The sequence below is a fragment of the Gossypium raimondii genome, chromosome 3, assembly GCF_025698545.1.
Source record: "Gossypium raimondii isolate GPD5lz chromosome 3, ASM2569854v1, whole genome shotgun sequence".
NCBI classification, from domain to species: domain Eukaryota; kingdom Viridiplantae; phylum Streptophyta; class Magnoliopsida; order Malvales; family Malvaceae; genus Gossypium; species Gossypium raimondii.
In genome coordinates this window covers 35,690,782-35,712,400 of record NC_068567.1, presented here as the reverse complement: position 1 = coordinate 35,712,400, position 21,619 = coordinate 35,690,782, and the positions used below count along the sequence as shown (strand labels likewise).

At 35.6% G+C, this 21,619-nt stretch overlaps 1 protein-coding gene across 1 annotated transcript; it reads right to left on the bottom strand.

Moving 5' to 3' along the window:
* Positions 1–4,942: 4,942 nt before the first annotated feature.
* Positions 4,943–6,293, bottom strand: LOC128039617 (uncharacterized). Its single transcript, XM_052627790.1, has 2 exons — positions 5,433–6,293; positions 4,943–5,355 (listed from the first exon to the last, which is right to left on the bottom strand). The coding sequence occupies exons 1-2, from the start codon at positions 6,007–6,009 to the stop codon at positions 5,018–5,020; spliced, it is 915 nt and encodes a 304-aa protein (XP_052483750.1). The 5' UTR covers positions 6,010–6,293; the 3' UTR covers positions 4,943–5,017.
* Between the last annotated feature and the right edge of the window lie 15,326 nt (positions 6,294–21,619).

Below are 21,619 nucleotides of genomic sequence, written 5' to 3'. Positions count from 1 at the left end.
CATTGATAAGTCGAGGATTGAAGATTGGATGCTAAATTACTTCTCGAGACTTCGAATTCCACTTATTTCTACCCACGGAATAAACAAACTGCATGTTAAGCAATAAAAATCAATGGTACTTTCATGATTCAAGTTAATATAACAATAACATTAATTAAATGAACAAAATCAATTCAAGTTCAACATTTAATCAATTCATATTCCATTTATGCCAAGAGTTTCCATTAACATATGATAAATGCAAATAACAATTTTGTATACCAATTCATTTGACATTTGCATTAAATTTTTCATATCATACCATTCAACACTAAAGTACATATATCTTTATTTCATAAAATACCAATTTCTCATTTCTTTAAACTTATCTCATTCTTAAATCTATTGATTTGTTTTATTTCCATAGCGGGCCTTCTGAGTGCAATGTGTCTTATCAAGACACTCAACATTTGTTGGTTACAAAAAACTATATATTATTTAGACAAAATCATATTGATTTCATAGTAAAATAAAAAATAAAAATTATAAAGCTATGAATAATAACACATGTAATAATACCATTTGATTGTAATGCTTTTTTCTTAAAGGAAAAATCCTTGATAGAAAATAGAGTACAATGACATGATGAATTATAGGCAATACCACTCAAGCCTTTTAAAACATCCAAAATAGAACTATAAAATCTACACCCAATTACAAAAAAAAAAAAAAACCCATACAGTCCACATCAACGAGCATAAATTCGAAGCACCATTTAATAATAATGTTATTATCTTTTGATAATATTACCGAGGGATTTACCAAAAAAAGCCAATTTTTTTTATAAAATTATCGAAATAGGCCGGTTTTTTAATTATTTACCGGACTGGGCCATTTCCCCTAAAATCGCGTCACGTCGGAGCGATGTCAGGGGACGGGGCAAAAAGTGGCGTCACGTCGGTAGCGACTGGCGGCGTGGAAGGAAATCGCTCCCTTGAGGCGCGATTTCCTTCCACGCCGGCAGTCGCTACCGACGTGACGAAACGCGTGAACGCTGCGTGAACAAGTGTTCAATGGTAAAAAATTGACCGTTGCCCCCCAACGGTCAAATTTTTTTACTATATAAACACCCCACCCTTTTATTTTCACAAACAAATTCAATATCAATTTCTTTCAAAATTCTCTCAATTCCTTTCAAAATTTCTCTCAATTCCTTCAAAATTTCTATCAATTTCCTTCCAAAATTCTCTCAAACTCTCAAATTCCTTCCAAAATCCTCTCAATTTCCTTCAAAAATCTCCAAATCCATATTAAATTTCTTTTTCCATTAAATTTCATTTTTTAAGAAAATTTTAAAATTTTTATTTTTTAAATAATTTTAAAATTTTAATATTTTCAACAATGGCGGATCATTGATTCGTCTTGATAGGAATCACATATCGGTGGAGCAAATGAACATGGTAAGTATTAAATTTAAATTTTAAATTTTTTAAGATATTTTATTTATGTATTTTTAGATATTTATTAATATATTTTTGTTATAAAAGGCTGAAGATCGGGTATTGGAATGCAATATTCGGAATATGCATGCTCCATCACCGTTAGTAGAGAACTACCTGCGGGAAGCGGGATTTTGGCACGTGGCGACGGTAGGCCGGGGATGCAAGTTGGAGCCAAACCGATCGGTCGTTGATCGAGAGGTGGAGACTGAGACGCATTACATTTCATCTTCCATGTGGAGAGTGCACTATCACTCTAGAAGATGTCCATCTGCATTTGGGATTCTTGGTGGATGGGCACCCGGTGATCGAGTCCGCCCAATCTAGCAATTGGGAGGCGGTGTGCTCGAGCTTTGGGTGCCGTTCCGGATAAAATGGATGGAGGTAAGGTGGAGATGGGCTTGTTACGTGCCACCTTCCCCGGTCTAAATGAAAATTCAACCGAGATTGAAAGAATCCGATATGCTCGATCATACATTCTTCAAATAATTGGAGGCTATCTCATGGCCGACATCATCATGAGTGTGTACATCTAAGGTGGTGCTAAAACTCGTTGATTTTAGAGCAAGCGGTGAATTTAGTTGGGGGTCTGCCGTCTTGGCAACATTATATCGGGAGATGTGCGGGGCGACCAAACCGAGGAGAGCAAAAATCGGAGGTTGCCTATCACTACTGCAATCATGGGCACGGTTTCGCTTTCATTTCTACGTCCTCGAGTGAACCACCCATATACATTCCCACTCGTAACGAGGTAAATTTTATATTACATTTTGAAATTGATATGTAGATTTTGTAATAATAAAAGAATGCTAAAAATTTATTTAATTAGGTGGAACCATCCGGCAAGTTATCGTGGAATACCGACTGAACTTGAAGATATACGGCTTCTATTGGAGCAACGCTTGGAAGCAGAAGTAAGTATTATTGCAAATAGATATTTCCATACATTCGCTAGTGGATTGATATTTAGTATTTAGTATTATGTATATATGTAATATTTCTATCATGTTCATGTAGTTTCAATGGACACCATACGAGGATCCGGCAATCCGGGCAGTAATCCGGAAGAGTTTTACAAAATCCAACGCTGGCACGTGAAAGTGGTGTTGATCAACTATGCAACCGTGGAGCCCCACCAGACAGACAGAGTCCTACGACAGTTTGGATGTAGACAACCGATCCCTGCGGACCCTGAGGAGTTTGACGAGCACCACAAAATCGACCTTCGGCTATTAGGTACGGATTGGCCATTGTACTGGTCAGTGTACACAGAAATGTGGGAAAATCGGAATAAATATCTACCTACTCTGGAACCAATCATCGTTCCCGAGTTAGCGTGCATTCCAGAATACATGCCATGGTTTAGGGACCATGGGAAGCCGTATTTACTTACGCCGGAGGAGAGGCGGCGGCAAATACGTGTCGGAAGGGAAAGGCGCGGGCCTCAAAATCCAAGGGGACAAAACTACGATGGCAGCCCCTCAACGAGGCCCAGACATTCACCCGGTTCATCATCAGCGACCATGCAATCACCGTCCCCAACGAGAGCACCAACGCAGTCACCTGGCGCAGCAATTCAACAGATGATACCCACGCATTCACCTTTCCCTATGATGCCAGGTATGTTTCCTAGCCCTTATATGTACCCTAACCTGTACATGTATCCTTTTCCGAATCCTATGGCAGGTTGGAGCCAAATGCCCGGATCAGCTCCATTTCCTATAATGCCGAGCGGACCACCGATAACTAGGCCATTGATGCAGGAGGGGTCGCAAGGGGGGCCGTCGGGGAGCTCTCCTTTTTACCAATCGCCAGCAACGCATGGCTTTCAAACTCCGTCGCCGTTCATGATGCAAACACCTCCACATACACTATTCTTTGAAGGTGGATCATCGTCCCAAGTCCGACAACCAGATGCCGAACCGGAAGAACCAGAATCCCCACCGGAGGAACAACAACCGCCACTGGAAGCTAGAGAAATGAGGAATTCAGCGCGTAACCGTCGACGGCCGCCATGTGGAACTGAATCCCCCGGTCATAGACATTGATTACCGTATTAAAATTAATCATTTGATGTAATGAATTAGAAGTTTTACATAATGTTGGATTTAAGTAAAATGTTTTGTTGGTACTAACATTTAAGAAATTGTAGTAATTTGATAATTTAACCAAAATTTAATACAATTATCAATACATAATTGAATAAAAGGTAATTTCTTCTATAATTACATTCAACTATTGCGATTAGGGCATGATCGACTTGTATGGCCTGGGTTCATACACCATCCGCACAATTTCTGTTGACTAGCTGTTTCTCGGATATCCATATTGTTCCGTATTCTAGTGGAGAAAGGTCGACCCTTGACTTGACGCAATTCTCTATCCGTAATGACTTAAAAGGAGCAAGAGATACGGGCGGCCACTTACGTTCATCTGGGACCGGTGGGAAAACGTGTCTCCATACGTTGTATATGTTTTCTAATTTGTACACTTCGTCCACATAACTCAGCGGATCCAGACGGAGATTCTGACAGGCTGCAATAACATGAGCGCATGGATAACGAAGTGCATCGAACTTCCCACAGTCACAGGTCCTGTTTCGTAAGTGTACACGATATTGGCCGCCAACAACGCCTTGGTGCGGTCTGTCGAACTCCGTCACGCGAAACCATAAATTGTCTCGATCGTGACACACAGCGTGCATGATATTTGCCCTCGCCTTCGCCTTGTTAATTTCTTGAACTACTTTACTACACCATACATACCCACCCTGTATCTGGCCTGCATAAGAAGCTGCTCGCTTTGGAAATAGCGCCGCCAAACGGAAATATGTCTCTCGCACAACCGCTGTTATCGGTAGATGGCGCGTTCCTTTAAGAATAGAATTTATGCATTCTGCCAGGTTCGACGTCATATGGCCATATCGTAGGCCTCCGTCGTATGCTTGTGCCCACTGTTCGAAACGTATGTTGCAAAGGTAGTCCGCCCCTTCTCTGTTTTGGGATTACAAGATTGCCAACATCTCGTGGAAACGATCTTTATTCATTTCATACCCTACCAATATAAGAACATAGCGAATATTTTATACCCCTTCTACGAATAAAACTAATTCAATTTGACAAATGAAATAATACAGTTATACAGTAAATACCCATGTTGGTCACTTGTCGACATTCCGTCTTAGATGGATATTGCCTGTAGTAGTTCGAAGCAATGTGTCTCAGGCAATACCTATGGTGTGTACGCTGCCACAAGCTTCCCTCTCGATCAAATGCAGCTAGTATACCGGCGCCCTGATCTGAAATAACACAGATATCAGGTTGGGGGCACACATGCCTCCTTAACCTACAGAGAAAGAAATCCCAGTCATCAGACGACTCCCCCGGTGTTATTGCATATGCAATTGGAAGAATTCTCCCACCGCCGTCTCCGTACATCGCAACCAAGAATCGATGAGTGTACCTACCGAACATGAAGGTACCGTCAATTTGTACCAACGGCTTGCAGTACGAAAATGCGTCTCGACATTGCTTAAAGGTTCAAAATAGGCGTTTGAACACTTGGCATCCACGTAGCAATCGGCCGTTGTAGTATGCATGTTCCGTTTGAAGGTCTGTGATGGCACCTGGGACGTATCTCTCTAGCACCTGACACCATTGCCATATTTCATTATAAGAGGCGTCCCACCCACTATGCATCTTCTCCAATGCCTTTTGCTTAGCTATCCAAGCCTTGCGGTAAGAGGGCGTGTACCCCATTTGGCTACGGATATTGGCAATTATCACCGGCACTGAAGTCCAAGGATCTACTTTTATCGTGGGCAGTATCAAGCTAGCCAACATAGCTGAATCCATTTTCGGATGATCTTCTGAAACACCTGCATAGGGAGGGAGTACATTAAGTAATGCAACATTGGAAAATAAAAAAATTATTCATACACATTCAATACTGTACCTGCAGCACATGTATGTGGACCTTTGTACTTTTTGATCTCCCACAACCCTGTCCTCTTCCTTAACGAGGCGACGATTTTCCATGAACATGTGCCGTCTTGCACCGCACACTTCACCTCAAACTTATCAGATTTTGATTTAACGACGTGGTAATTAACGCCGTTTTTGATGCTATGCTGTTTCAAAGCACCAATAAAACTATCCTTATTGGTAAACTGATTACCAACTTCAAGTTCACCAACATCTACTCCCGAACTTGTACGATCGCGCACCTGGTGTGGTAGATCTGGAAACTCTAACGCATCATCTGCTGATAGATCGACATTATGCATGTGGGCTGGAGGTGCATATGCTCTAAATCGTGGATTTTCTTCATCATCTGCACTCATATCACCATATTCACCTTCTATTGGAATAGGCTCCGGTTCAGAAAATAATTCCACCTCTGCACCATCCGGACCGGGCTCTCGAGGTGGATCCACATCGGACTCACCTTCTAACCCACAATCATCTGCAGCGTACGACGTCCCCTCACCGGTTGATGTCGTAGGTAGTACGTCATCCCTTCTTCTGGGCATTTGATAACGCCCTCAATTAGATGTAGATTGCCATCCAGTAGAACTTGATGCGGTTCTCCAGCTCGTATTTCCAGTGTCAACCGTCGAGCCACCGACGTACATGTCCCATCCACCGACAGAGTGTCTTGGGGGGGATGTGCATTCGACACCGCTACCGAACATGGGCTGTTCCGTATTTTGTAACACGCTAACCGAGTGTCGGTCAGGGGTCGTGTATACATCTCGAACACCGGACGAAAGTACATCATTTGGTGACGTAAATTGTACATATAACTCAATATAAGTTGCTCGCTAGCAAGATGAGTCGCACCATTGCCTCCAAGCTACGAGCACCTTTTATGTCGAACGAGTCATATGTCACCGGATCAACAGAAGAACAAAATCGATATGTCATTGATGAACTTTCATTGGCGTGGTTCAAGATTTTACGCCTAATTCTTTTACTGAGTTCATCAAATCTATGTTTTGGCTAAATGACGATCGACCGTATTCTCCGAAAAAACAACACCATTCTCGGTGTGGCAAACCTCACCATCGTAGTAAATAACAAAGACTAATATCGTTCACTCATTTTGAAACTCTAAATTCCTAACCCTAACCTAAAATGTTTCGCTCTCGAGTTATGCATTCTAAGAAAATTCTCGCCTAATTTATAGCCTCATTAAACTTGTTATCAGAAGCGAAATCGCGTCCACGGTAGCGATTTGACACTATTTGCTCGAAACGTCAAAAAAATTATTTCCTACATGACCAATCAGAAGCGAAATCGCGTCCACGTAGCGATTTCACAATTCTTCTCATATAGCATCCCGGTATCGCGATTTTATACTATTTCCTCGAAAGCGTCAAAAAATTATTTCTCACATGACCATTTGAGCGAAATCGCGTCCACGAGGCCACTATTTCACAATTTCTTCTTAAATAGCATCATAGTAGAAGCGATTTCCCACTATTTAACCGTAAACGTCAACTCGAAAAAAATTTTCCGGACCCCTAACTCCTAAAAAGCCCGCACCTAAACCCTAAAAGCCATAAAACTCAGCGTAAAAATCGTGGTCAAAATCGCGTTCCCGACATGCGCTAAGTGGCGGAGAAATGGCGTCACGTCGGTAGCGACCTGGCGGCGTGGAAGGAAATCGCGCCCTCAAGGAGCGATTTCCTTCCACGCCGGCAGGTCGCTACCGACGTGACGCGAATTTTCGCTTCGCCCCGACATCGCTCCGACGTGGCGCGATTTTAGGGGAAATGGCCCAATTCGGTAAATAATTAAAAAACTGGCCTATTTCGGTAATTTTATAAAAAAATTGGCTTTTTTTGGTACATCCCTCAATATTACCATTTGACTACTTTAAAAATATATATGTTATAATTACAAATATATCACATCTTTAAATTTTAAAGACGACATTGTTGAAGGAATAAAGAATCACTTCAGAGATTGATTAAGAACACACTAATGGAAATATCTTTGAATTCTGGTGGTAATGAATCTCATCCGGAAAAGAACGTTAGTGAAGGTGCTCAAGCAGATGAGGATCGAAATACTAAGAAACTCATATTCAAAGAGGTTAATGATGAAGCGGTTACCGATATGCTGGTTGAGCTGAGGATGACCCCAAATCTATCATGGAAAGATAAACTAATGGGGAATGGAACTAGAAATATTGGTAAGATGGCAATGAAAAATTTTGTTGTGGGGGTGGATGAGGATTTAGAATTCTTGGAAGATGATATTAACAGATCTATAGTTAATGGGATTCCTACTATAGATTTCTCTGATAGGATTCAACGAATTCAATTCAAAGAAATGGAAACTACGGTGATTTTGAAATTGTTGGGTAGAAATATCGGATATGGAGATTTAAAGTTTAAACAACCAGATCAACAACCTATGGAAACCCTTTAAACCTTTTCAACTCATGGATATAGAAAATGGCTACTTTTTTGCAAAGTTTCAGTGTGTCGACGATTATGAAAAAGTTTTATCGCAAGGTCCTTGGTTAATCTATAGGCAATACTTGACTGTACAACCTTGGACTAAAGACTTTAATTCGTTACAACCGTATCCAAGTATGGTGATGGCGTGGATACGCCTACTAGGACTTCTAGGATTCTTATACAAAAAAAAAAAAAAGGATTCTTGAAGAAATAGGGGGAACTATTGTGAAAGTAGCCAGATTGGACTTTTACACGAATAGCAGAACTAGAGGCTAATTCGCTTGAATGGTCGTTTATGTGAATCTGGATAAATCCCTTGTTTCTCAAGTGCTGGTTAACGAATCCATTCAAAAAGTGGAATATGAGTCATTACCCACAATTTGTTTCAAGTGTGGGAAATATGGCCATACCAAAAAAATCTATGCAACATCGAAGTAGAGGTTGACGGTGGAAAAAGAGTATAAGGAATCCACTCCGGCCGAGGCTGTGAACAGAGGGGACGACACGATTTACAGGCCATGGGTGGTGGTTGAAAGAAAAATAAGGCGAAATTCAAGAGCCATTAATAATAAAAAAGATTAATTTTGCGGGAAAAGAGGGTTTGGGATCCCGAATTGATGCTATGGCAAATATTCAAAACTTGGACGGGGTGGAGGCCGAAATAAACAAAGATTTAGTTGGAGAAGTAGCAAGGAATAAGAACAAAATGAAGGAAGCAAAGACTAATTTGAGAGGGTTGTCTGCTGCAGAATAACCTTAAATTATTAAAGGGAGAACACTCGATGGGCACAAGAAATTATAAAAAGGAAAATGAGCCACCGAGCCCAAAGGGAGACAAGGAGGTTGTTCGAGTCAATATGGGCTATGAGGAGCCTGGTCCAACTTTAAAAGATTTTATGAAGGATCTGTTAGGAGATGGTGGGCCTATCCTTGCAAGTAGTGGGTCGTTTAAGTCAAATGCAAAACCCACAAAGGATATTGAAATGGCAGGCTTTTATAGAATTAAGTTGTGTTTGCTTGGAGAAGAGAAGGTTATCCACAATCATGCGACCTTCTCTCAGATTGACGGTCCAGGGAGTGTTATTAATAATGAAAATTCTATTGTCAATAAATCCAAGACAAGTTCTAGATTTTTAAATTCTCCCAATATTTTTTTTCAATTCTCAAACAATGACTATTTATTTTCTTAATTCTATTTTTGAAGGAACAAAGGAGATGGTTGTTAAGCTTAATGATAATGTTTTAAATACTGGGAAACACTCAGTAGTCACCTTTAAAGTAAGTAATGAATCAAATAAAGGAAGTTTTAACAATCGTGAAACTCATAACCGAAGCTGTGAGACACTTTTTACTGTTAAGGGTCGATGTTTTGGAATCAAAAGCGTCAAATTCATAGCGGGAAGAGACTAAACCAAAAAATTAAATATCATGGGGAACATTTTAAAGTAGCTAGAATTTCGAAGGTTTCTCTAACGGTTTCGATGAATTCAATAATTGAATTAATTAGCTCTCAATTGAGCATGAAAATCAAACTAGTATCTAGGTGTCGTGTGTGAATATGATATGTATATTGTGCAAGTATACATGGCGAATCAAGTAATAAAGTGATGAGTGAGTATCGTTCCCACGAGGATCAGATTGAGGCATAAAACTGGTCAAATTATTATAATAAAATGCAATTAATGCTATGGTAAAGTTATGGTAAGTATACAATGGCAATTAAAGGAATAGTGATGTATGCAATATGTGGAATTAATGAATACTTGGAAATGCTATGGCAAAACGAGAGTAGAAATGTAATGTCAATTATGAGAACTACTATGAGAATATTATGTAAACGATCAAGTAAATAACTAAGATTGATATTTTAAAGATACGACAACAAAGAAAAAAGGATAGATGATGTTGATTTGGAAGGTCGGGATTACTAAGAATCTACCCTTATCGTCAATAATGCCTCAGCAAAATCATACTCAGTTTATTGCTCAGAAGAGTTCTAAAATGGTCTGCTTCTTTTGAGAGCAAAAACCTCAAGTTACCTTGCTTGTGTCTATAGGCCTTAATATGGTACCCTACATTGTTTTTCTTTTGTATGAACGCTGCTTTATGTCTAGAGTCTACTGCAAGTATCGGTCGAGTACTTGCTCATATTATTCAATATCGATCCAACTAATCCAACCTTTTCAGAATTATGTTTAATCTAGATTGCTCCCTTAGAGAATTGGTTACTGAAGATGGGTCATGGAATATGGATATGTTTCGAATCTGGTTACCAGGTAAGATCATCAAATGCATTGTAAGTATTCGCCCTCTACAATTGTCAATGGGGCCTAACGGGTTGGGTCTATTTCTGGGGTCTTTTCTGTTCAAGTGCTTATCGACAACTCAGTGGAGGATCATGGAATTTGAGAGATGGTGTAGAAGCTTCTAGAACCGCAAAGGGTTCGTTTGTTTCTTTGACTGACATTTAAAGAAAGGCTTCTTATGCAAGTGGAATGAGTAAGGCGGGGGATAGGGGAGGAAAAGCGGTGTACAATGCGTGGGAATACACTTGAAGATGTTATTCACGCCATTAGGGGTTGTCCTATGACTAAGAAGTGTGGAGTGAGCTTATATCTGCGGTAAAATGATGAATGTTCTCTTCAGGAAACTTACAAGACTGGCTTGAATTTAATTTGGGAAATCATTTCAGGATTTAATTAAGAGATGTGGAGTAGCAATGCTTCTTTGGCATAATGGAGTGGCGTATTTGGAAAAACCAGAATCTTCTCATATTTCAAGAAATTTAGTGGAGCGTGGATGAGATGATTAAAAATTCATACAGTTGGTCTTTATAATGTATTTCTTCTCAAAAGGCATTAAATTTTAAGAGACTGACTATAGGGATTTCTATCACTAGGGAAGGCAATTGGGTTTGTTTGAATACTGATGATGCCATGAAGATAGATTCTGGGTTGGCTGCTGCTGGAGGGAGAATAAGAGATCGACATGGGGGTTGGATACTTGGGTACAATAGGAATTTGGGTCGGTTTTCTGTCTTTAACGCAGAATTATAGGGTATTCTTAATGGCTTAAGGATTTTAAAAACTCGAGAGTATGATGGTGTGGTAATCAAAACAAACAGCTAAGAAGCCATTTGGGTTATTCAGGAATCATTCACGAAGACACCGCCCTTTGCACTTATCCGGCGAATCCAACAAAACCTGTTGGACATTGATTAAAGGAAGTTAGAATATATTAATCGTGAAATTAATCTCTAAGTTGACTATATTGCTAAATTGGCTTTTGATAAGAATGAGGGTTTTCATTTAGTTGATGAAATTCCTTTAGATTTGATTAGGCCTTTATAATAATTTTGTATGTTTTCACCAATATATATATATGTTATTGTTTTTGTGTGAACACTCAAAAAATTAACCTCATTAATATATTTTAATGTACATCTAAATTTATTCAAAGTATTTCCATCTTTCATACAGTTTTAAAGAAATTATTGAACTATAAAACATGTTATATATAATTTTATAAGTGCAAATTCTTTAATACCTACACGTACATAATATCATACTTATACACTTAATGGAATTGTATATGGTTTGAGGCAATCGATTGTTTTATATCTTATTAAATAAAAAGTAATTTATCAAATAAAAAATTAAATCAGGTCAATTTACTAAGAAAATAAATTTAAATATCAACACAATAATAACATATTTACACTTTACACTTAATTAGATCTCTATCTTTACACTTTTCTCAATAATAGCATCTTTAGATATTAATTTAATTTGATATATGATTTAAATATTTGAGATGATTTTATTTTAAGTTTTGGTTCCATGGGTTATTATAGTTTCAAACATCTTATTTGTTCATGAAAATGAATATTGATTGACTTCTTTTGTTGCTATAGTAGGTTTTATAATTAAATAATGTATTTGGCTAAAAACATATTAGTATGTAAATTTGTGTTGATAAACTCATGAAATTTATGATTGTTCAGATTTGATTTAGTTCGAATATAAATTATGTTCCTTTAATGTGTCTTATTATTTTGGTTATACAATTTGAAATTTTTCAATACTCATACATGCGTAGTTCTAAAGACAATTTTTGAGGAATGTCTAAATTTGTTTTTGGGTTGTTTCTAATATTGAATTTCAAGTTTAATTGTTGTCATTTTAATTCTAGAATTATTTTGGTTGAAAACATTTTCATAAACTTAAAAATGAGAATTATTATATTAATTTGACTGTTTGTATTTCTATGAATCTCGTTTGTATTAACCAATTGTTGTTTGCTAAGAAGCATTAAAACAACTTGTGTGGTTTGATTTTATAAATTCCTTATATTTTCTTACTATACAACCTTGAGAAACTAGTTACTTTCGTAAAGTTGTTAAAGGTAGTTCATACACTTTTGTTAATTATTTAGAGAAATTATATGAGCAATTATAAATAGAAAAGTTTTAGTGAACATGAGATGTATGATTTTAAAGTAAATTTCATACATGTTTGCAATGGATTATGATTTTTTTGTCGGCACTAACATTATATCAGGTTTTATATTTTAAATGTCAGTTTTATCTGTACATTTGATTTGCAATAAACTCCATGCATGACTTGGTTAATTCTTTCTAGATAATTGATGAGGAAAAACTCTTGTGAAAAGGGGTTTAAAGGTATTTTGGATTGATCTAATGCCTTCTTAATGCCAAACAAAATAATGAATTATTTGTTCCATTGATTCTGCTCCATTCCTCGAAGTGAATGTAGCAATACATAAGAATTATAAAATGGAACCTCTTGTCATTATTAACAAATAGAGGTGACCATGGGCTAGGCCAGGCCTAGACAAAATTTTAAGCTCATTTTCTAGGTCCGGGCCCGTCTCGGCCCGAAATATGGGCCTAAAAATTTGTCCAAGCCCCGCCCGAAAGAAAATTGCTAAGCCTGAGCTCGACCCGGCCCGGCCCATATTAAATTTTACAACACCAAAAAAGCATATATTTGATTAAAAAGTATATTTGATTAAATATATATATTTAATATAAAATTCAGGCCGGGCCCAAGCCAAAAATTTTTTTACCCGAGGTCCGGCTCGTTTTCTAAACAAGCTTCGTTTTTTTTCCTAAACCTATATTTCCGGCCTCTATTTTTACCCGAACCCTCCCATTTTTCGGGTGAGCCGTCAGGTCGGGCCAGGTAGCCTAACCCATGATCACCTCTATTAACAAATAGATGAAAAGAAGATGTATGATTCGAAATGTTTCTAATTGTTCATTCTTAGAACAAAATGGCCAATAATTCATACCAATTAATCATTACTTGAAGCGAATGATATCTATATAATCTTATTGGTAAGGAATATGATATATGCTTACATTATTGTTCGGGTTTTTTTTTCACATTCCTTGAAGTGAATATTTGCAATAAATATAACAAATTGTATAATCACTTTTGATTATTAATGTCAATTTGAACATTTGAAGATTTTGACATATTGCCTAAAATGAATATTGCAAATAATTGTTTGCAAATTATAGTTCTTTATTGAATTAATAACATTATGGACTTCACATTGATGTAGACATTTGCGAAGTAAATGTCACAATATTGCTTACATGTGGATACAAAATAAAAGAATGACGATAAAATTATCAATTGTCAAAATTTATGTTGACATTATTAGTACATTTGAAAAACATGTTAAAGTAAACTAGAAGTTTATTGATACAAATACATTTACTATTTAGCGTGACCAGTTAGACTATCCTAGATTGTTCTAAATGATAATTGATTATTACAAACTCACTTGCTAAAGTTGAGATTTAATGTCTTGCACTTCTAAGATGAATATGGGCTCATTCATCCACAATGTGGATGATTTTGATATTTTATGATTTTGATAGATGCATCTACAAAATAATCATATGCGTTATCAACTCGCAACCTGTCGTTTGCGAGATTGCTTGTTTAAATGGTTAATTTTAGATTATACAATTAAAATAATTCATCTTGCTAATGTTGGCGAGTCTATATCCCAAGCTTTCGATAATTATTGTATGTCAATCGAGATAAAAGTTGAACATCCTGTAGCCCGTGTTCACACATAAAACGAGTTAGCTAAATCGTTTGTCAAATGCCTCCAACTAATAGCTAAACCATTACTTATGAGAACAAAACCTCCTATTTCAGCATGAGATTGCATTGGTTTGCATGTTGTTCACATCAAGCCAATAAATTATAAATACTTCCCATTACAATAGGTTTTTGGTCAAGAGCCAAGTATTTCTCATCTTACAATTTTTGGATGTGCGGTATATGTTCAAACTATTCCACCACAATTCACAAAGATAGGTCATCACAAGAGATTGGGAATGTAATATTTATATGAGTCTCCTTATATTATTAAATATTTTTGATCTATTAATTCAAGATTTAGTTATGACATGAGTTCTCAGTTTTACCAACATTAGGGGGAGAGAATAAACAGTTGGATTAATAAAGTACTTGAAATGAATTATCAATGTCTAAGATCCTCGTACAAAGTAATGTGAACCAGAAGTTCAACAAATAATTCATTTTACAAATCAACTGCTAGATTCATTAAATCTCACATACTAGTTTAAAATGATTCAGTACAAATTGATGTCCTAATAGGGCAAACTGTTAGTTTAAAGGAATGTAATCCACGCCTGAAGCGTGGAAGACCGGTCGGTTCCAAAGATAAAAATCCTCGTAAAAGAAAATGAGTAAACATTCAAGATGGTCATATTATAAAACTTAAAAAGAGATTCATGTACCTAAAAATGAAAATGAAAATGATGAAAATAAAGAGATCTCGATAAGTTATGTCAATACCAGAAAAAGATGGAATCGAAAAAAATGTAGCTGCCGACAATAATTTTGCTTATAATGTTGCCATTGAAATAACAAAATAAAATGAGGATCCTGAACCTAAATCTATTGAGGAATGTAAAAATAGAAAGAAATGGCCAAAATGGAAAGATGCAATTTGAGCAAAACTGAATTCACATTCTAAATGTGAGGTTTTTGGACATGTAGTCCAAACACCTAGAGATGTAAATTCGGTAGGATATAAATGGGTATTTGTGTGAAAACGAAATGAAATTGATGAAGTCGTAAGATATAAAGCTCGATTTGTAGCATAAGGATTTTCGCAAAGGCCCGTCATTGATTACAAAGAGTCATATTCTTCTATGGTAGATGCAATCACATTTAGATCCCTTATTAGTCTGGCAATACATGAAAAACTTGACATGCGTCTAATGGATGTTGTTACATACTATTTGTATGCTACACTTGATAGTGAAATTTATATGAAAATCTCTGAAAGATTTAAAATCTCAGAAGGATACAGAGTTTCCTGAGAAAATTGCTTGATCAGACTAAATAAAAGTTTACATGGATTAAAACAATCTAGACGTATGTGGTACAATTGTCTTAGTTAATATTTGTTGAAAGAATGTTATAAAAATGATTCAATTTGTCCATGTGTTTGTATAAAAAGGTCTAGATCGGATTTTGTGATAATTATTGTTTATGTTGATGATCTAAATATTATTGGAAAGAGCTTCAAAATGCAATAAATTATATAAAGAAAGAATTTGAAATGAAAGATCTTAGAAAAATAATGTTTTGTCTTGGCCTGCAAATCGAACATTTAAAAGATAGAATTCATGTCCATCAGTCAATTTATACGGAAAAGATATTAATGAAATTTTACATGGATAAAGCACATCTATTGAGTACCCCAATGGTTATATGATCGTTAGATTGAATTTTTTCCTTGTGAGAATGATGAAGATTTTCTTGGTCCTAAAATACCATATCTAAATGGCATTGAAGAATCTTGCAAACAATACAAGACCTGATATAACTTTTGATGTAAACTTGTTAGCAATATTTTGTTTTTTTCCAAGACGTAGACATTGGAATGAAATTAGCATGTATTTGGATATCTCAAAATCTCTATTAGTTGGCCATGCTGATGTTGGTTATTTATCGGATCCACATAAATGTTGAACTTAAATGAGATATTTATTTTCATGTGGCGGCACTGCCATATCATGGCGTTAAACAAAGGAAACATTACCTAACACTTTTTCAAATCATGCAGATAATTGTGCAATGCATGAGGCAAGTCAAGAGTGTGTTTGGCTGAGGTTATTGATGGTCACTAAACTAACTATAAATACGATAAAGGCAAGCGCACATATCGAACAATAGTATAGCTATGATGAGTGGAGAATATCGTATCCACGAGGACTAAAAGTATTAGTAATTACCGTTTTTCTATTATTTAGCTGACAATTTGAAGTGATGTGTTTTAATCTAAATTTACTAAACTAATTTAACTAAGAATGAAATAGAGAAAGAATCAAGGAAATAATCGAATATTAACCAATGAGATAGACAATATCTAGGAGAGAATCCACCTAGACTTCACCTATTATTATGAATCTGAATTAAACGGTTTATTCACTTGTGTCTTGATCCGTAAAAATCCCTAAATTATGTTAATATCTCTTTCGAGAGTAAGAACAATTGACTATAGGTTGATTAATTGAAATATCTTTCTAATTAAAACCCTTATCGTCGCATTAACTCGATCTATGGATTCCCCTATTAGGTTTGACTCTAATCCGGTAGATTTATGCCGTCCTATTTCTAGGATTGCATGCAACTCCGCTCAATTATGTTAGATCTACTCTTAAACAGGGACTTTTGCTTCACTAAATTAAGCACATTGAACATGAATTAATATCCAGAAAATATTAAAACAAGAAATAAGCATACATAATTGAGAACAAGAATAAAGTATTTATCGCGTAAAAACAAATATTAAATAAAATGATTCATCATAGGTTTCATCATGCCTAGGTATCTAGGGAATTAGTTCATAATCCTGAATGAAAACATCTCAAAAGTCAGAATAACCACAAGACATAAAGAAACTCAATAAAACTTTGAAAGAAATTAAAAAGAGATCTTCGATCTTGATGGAGATCTGCTTTCGAGTTGATTTCGATGGTGTTTTTCGAGTGTTTTCTTCGATCTTCTCTGATGGCTCCCCTTATGTCTTATTCTAATTGGTATTTATATACTTTAGAATGCTCAAAAAGCCTAAAACTTGGGTTTTTCTACATATTTGGGAAGCAGGGTGCGATATCGACACGGGTTGGCACATGGGCGTGTGTCTAGCCTGTGTGGAAATGCCCAGGCCGTGTGGCTTCTGAAAATAGTTCTATTTGTCTGATTTTGGCTTGTTTTTTTTTCCTTCCACTCCCAAATGTTCTTCTAAGTATAGAAACATGAATTTAAAGGATTATGAGCATCAAATTCACTAATTTGCATAATTAATCATCCAAAAATGCATTAAGAATGAGATTAAAATATGTTACTTTTATAACTTATCAAATATCCCCACACTTAAGCGTTTGCTTGTCTTCAAGCAAAACCCTCAACTCACATTAAAATTAATCTTTCTCAACTTGTAATTCCCATCAATAATGTCTCAAAAAAAAATTCACAAATAAGGATGCATTGGCAATTCAACTAAAAGAACACAAAAGTCTCAAACAATCTAAGCTAGCACTTTTAAGCATGAAAACATAGGTGTCTCCTCTTATTTAAGTCGTTACATTTAATTCAAAATAAAAAAGAATTGACATCCTCACTAAAGATTCATTGAAGCACTCGAAGTGTTTAATTCTCAATAAAATGCACTCAATAGTCGAACAAGAAATTTCATTACCATAGGCTTGTATGAAAATAAAATCTCCACTAGTATAAAGTGATATGATACACAAAACAAAAGGTCTTGAAGAGGTTGTAATGAGGATTAGGTTATGGGTGTGGATAAAGGCCAGAAAAGTTGGTTATAATCGAGATCGAATTAATAAATTACCAAACTAGGAAAAAAAAACAAATGCTGAATTAAAAACAATTGCATAAATCAAGAACTATTCAAGAATAAAAATGAGTTTCTTATCAAAATATGAATTTAACTATTCAAGCTCAATCAACATAGAACTAAATAATAATAAAAAAAATTACCATTTTTTCTTTTCTCTCTTTTTTTTAAGAACAATTAGAAATAATTCAGCAAATCAAACAAAATAGCATAGTTAAGCAACTAACCAAATCAAATCTCGACAAAAAAAGGAGTTAATAAAATAGGAAAAAGTCTCAACGAAAAAATGAGTTATGGGTTAACATTAATGGGTAAATCAAGAAACAATGAATTAGGCTCAACGGGGTTCACTAAGAGTTAATTAAAAAGGTAAGCTTTTTATGGGATAAGTGGTTTAAAACCTAAATGCCTTTATCATCTCAGTAATATCAAATCAACGGTGTGGTCTCGACATGTATAATCTAAGCAAGTTCTAGAATAACAAATTAAGTTGACACACTCATAACCAATAACAAAATGAGCAAGAAAAATGTATGCTTTAAAGGCTCAAAATCTCACAAAAAATCATGGGTTTTGATGTCAAACTTGCAAATCTCAAACTTCAAGATAATACTTCAGTTTAGGGAAACAACCTAAAAATTTTTAATTTTTGAAATATAACTTATCATGCTTAATTCTTTCATGTCTTAAATTTTAAATCAACCAATGCACAAATATCTAAAAATTAATCCCAAACATATCAACAAAAAAATCCTAAATCAATAAAAATTCATTCTAATGGAGGTATGAGAAAATTACTTAAATACAAGACATAATTTAGGGATTTTCTAATAATTATATAAATAACGTCCCCACACTTAAGATGTACATTTTCCTCAATGTACAAACATATATAATCACAACTGAAGCTGTCCTAAATATTGGATGAAATCGCGAATGGTGAAAAGAAGAATTATAGGCAAATATAAATGTAGTACATGATTCCGAGTAAACTAATAAGAAAATAAACACAAATTGTGTAGAAGATTAACAGGGTACAACTAAATTAGAAACAACCATAAAAATAAAAATATAGTTCAAAAGATAAGAAACGAAATAAGTCTAAGAAAATAACAATAAAAAGAACTAAAAATAACAATAAACATAAACATAAAAAAAGAAAAAGAAAAAGAAAACAAATAAATTCAATGATCCTTATTGTTAAAGGCCTTGGTGTCGTGAGTCACCAGTGTTGAAGAGGGTATATAGAGGTGCTGACAGATATGTTATAATGTCGAGTCAATACTGTCGAACCTTTGAAAATAGTGCTGCTTGAAGCGAGTGAACCACTCGGAGAGGTCCTCCAAGGTAGCAACAGAAGAAACATGTAACACCCCTAACCCATATCCGTCACCAGAACAGGGCTACAGAGAATTACCGGAGTTTACTGATTTAAAAATAATTTACACATATCATTTACTATTCATAACCGAAATCAAACATATCTAATCATAATGTCCCTTGAATGGGCCCTCGAGACCCAATTTTTGCTTTAGAAACAAGTCGAAGCTAAATCGGGAACTCAGAGAATTTTTTACAAAATCTCAAAATTTTTCTTACGTGGCTAGGTCGTGTGGCTCACACAGCCAAGTGACATACCCATGTCTCAGGCCGTGTGGGCATTCGATGCGAGACACACAGCCATGTCCCAACCCGTGTCAATGCCCGTGTAACTCTCTGACTTGGGTCACACGCCCAGCCACAGGCTTGAGTGCCAGGCCGTGTGGACAATTTAATTTTCGAAAATCAGGTGCAAGGGTCACACGGCCAAGTCACATGCCCATGTGCTAGTTCCAACGGCTAGTTCCAACGAAAATATTTCTTCTTTATGCTTAACTTAGCTTATGCATGCCATTATACCAAAATTGACTTTACTTTATATTTAGTTTACTTTATATACTGAGAAGTCCAAGGGATAATGTGATGTGTCTCCGATCGAGTTCTAACCTTCACGAGCTTCCGAGTACTATAAAATAGAGGAAAGAAAAACCGAGTAAGCATTTAATGCTTAGTAAGTTCGTATAACAAGAATTTAACTTACCAATCATGTTCATTCAAACATGCATCCAAAACATTTTGGCCAATTGCCTAAACACATGCTCTCATCAAACAAGTTAGTCATGAAATTTCACATGAATATCAAGAAATCAGAGATAAGCTCATCGTACAACAATTTAAAGGTATTTTAGGGATATTCGAGATATAATTCATTTAAACCTCATATTTTTCTCACATTAGGAGTTTTGTCCATTGAATCATTGAAATATCGATGGATACCCGGGTAGTACACACAAGGTGTACAAAATAGTGATCCATAAATTCATATTCAGGGGTGCTTTTTAAGGCACAAATCGGGAAGCAATCTCTCGAGCATATGACAAGAAGCTCATGTGATCCATGTAACGGGAAGCTTATCCAAGCTGTATAATGGGAAGCTCATAAGAGCCATAATCGGGAAGCTTATGCGAGCCAATAATAGGTAGCTTCGAAAAGCCATTAACAGGAAACTTTAGATAGCCATATATCGGGAAGTTCAAGCAAGCCATTATCGAAAAGCACCGGAGAGCCATTAATCAGGAAGCTCACAAAGAGCCTTTAATTGGGAAGCTCACAAAGAGCCATATAATGGGACGCTCACAAAGAGCTGCGGTATGTCTGCAACACATGCAGAATCAATACCGATCAGAATGCTTGTAGAAACCATGTATCGAAAAGTTCGAGAGGGATAATAACGAGATGCTCGTAAGAGTTATGGTGTGTCCGCAACATATGCAGGACCACAACCAATACAGGAAATCCTATATTCATCGAGTTTTATTTATTCAAACAGGACTTTATACTTATTAATCATTGTCGGATATGTAAATACTTTCATATACATGAAAATAATACAAACAGACACATACAATTCAATTGACACATATAAATTCTCAATTTAGTTACACGAACTTACCTCGATAATTGTTCGTGTTCGTAGGCTACTAATCCGATACTTTTTGTTTTCCTTGATCTAATTCCGAACTAGGTCTATCCGGATCTATATGAGTAAATTTAACTCATTTTAATATAATTCACATTCAATTCCATCCAATTTACATCCTAGGCAAAATTACCATTTTTCCACTATACTTTTAATGAATGATGATTTTGTCCCTAGACTTGGAAAATGAAATTAATTCAATTTAATCCTTATTCCAAGTCTAACTAAAATTTTCATATAACAATAACAGTCCATATATTTCACAAAATCAAAAATTTTTCATGAATTTTACATCTTTACAATTTAATCCATAAATAATAATTTCATGAAAATTTCCTTTACAAAAGTTGTTTATCTATCAACAACCTTTCATTTTCTACCTTAAATTTCAAATTTTCAACATACTCATCCATGGTAAAATTTTAAAACTTTGATAACTTTGCAAATTAATCCCCAAAATAGGTAGATTAGGTTACTACGATCTCGGAAATCTAAAAATTACTAAAAACGGGACAAGAATTCATACCTATTTGAACCAAAACAACTTGCTTAAGCTCAATTTCTCCTAGCTAGGGTTTCCATGTATTTTTAATTTAGGGAAGATGATGAAATAAGATGATATTAGTTTATTATCATAATTAATTATTTCAATTTCAATTTAGTCCTTTTCTTTTCTAATTTTCCATGGATGAATCATAATAAATATCTACTAAC

Coding starts and splice junctions, on each gene's coding strand:
- LOC128039617 (XM_052627790.1), bottom strand. CDS start 6,009: ATGCCCAGAAGAAGGGATGACGTACTACCTACGACATCAACCGGTGAG. Junction 5,356..5,432: donor TCCACATACATGTGCTGCAG/GTACAGTATTGA, acceptor CTCCCTATGCAG/GTGTTTCAGAAGATCATCCG.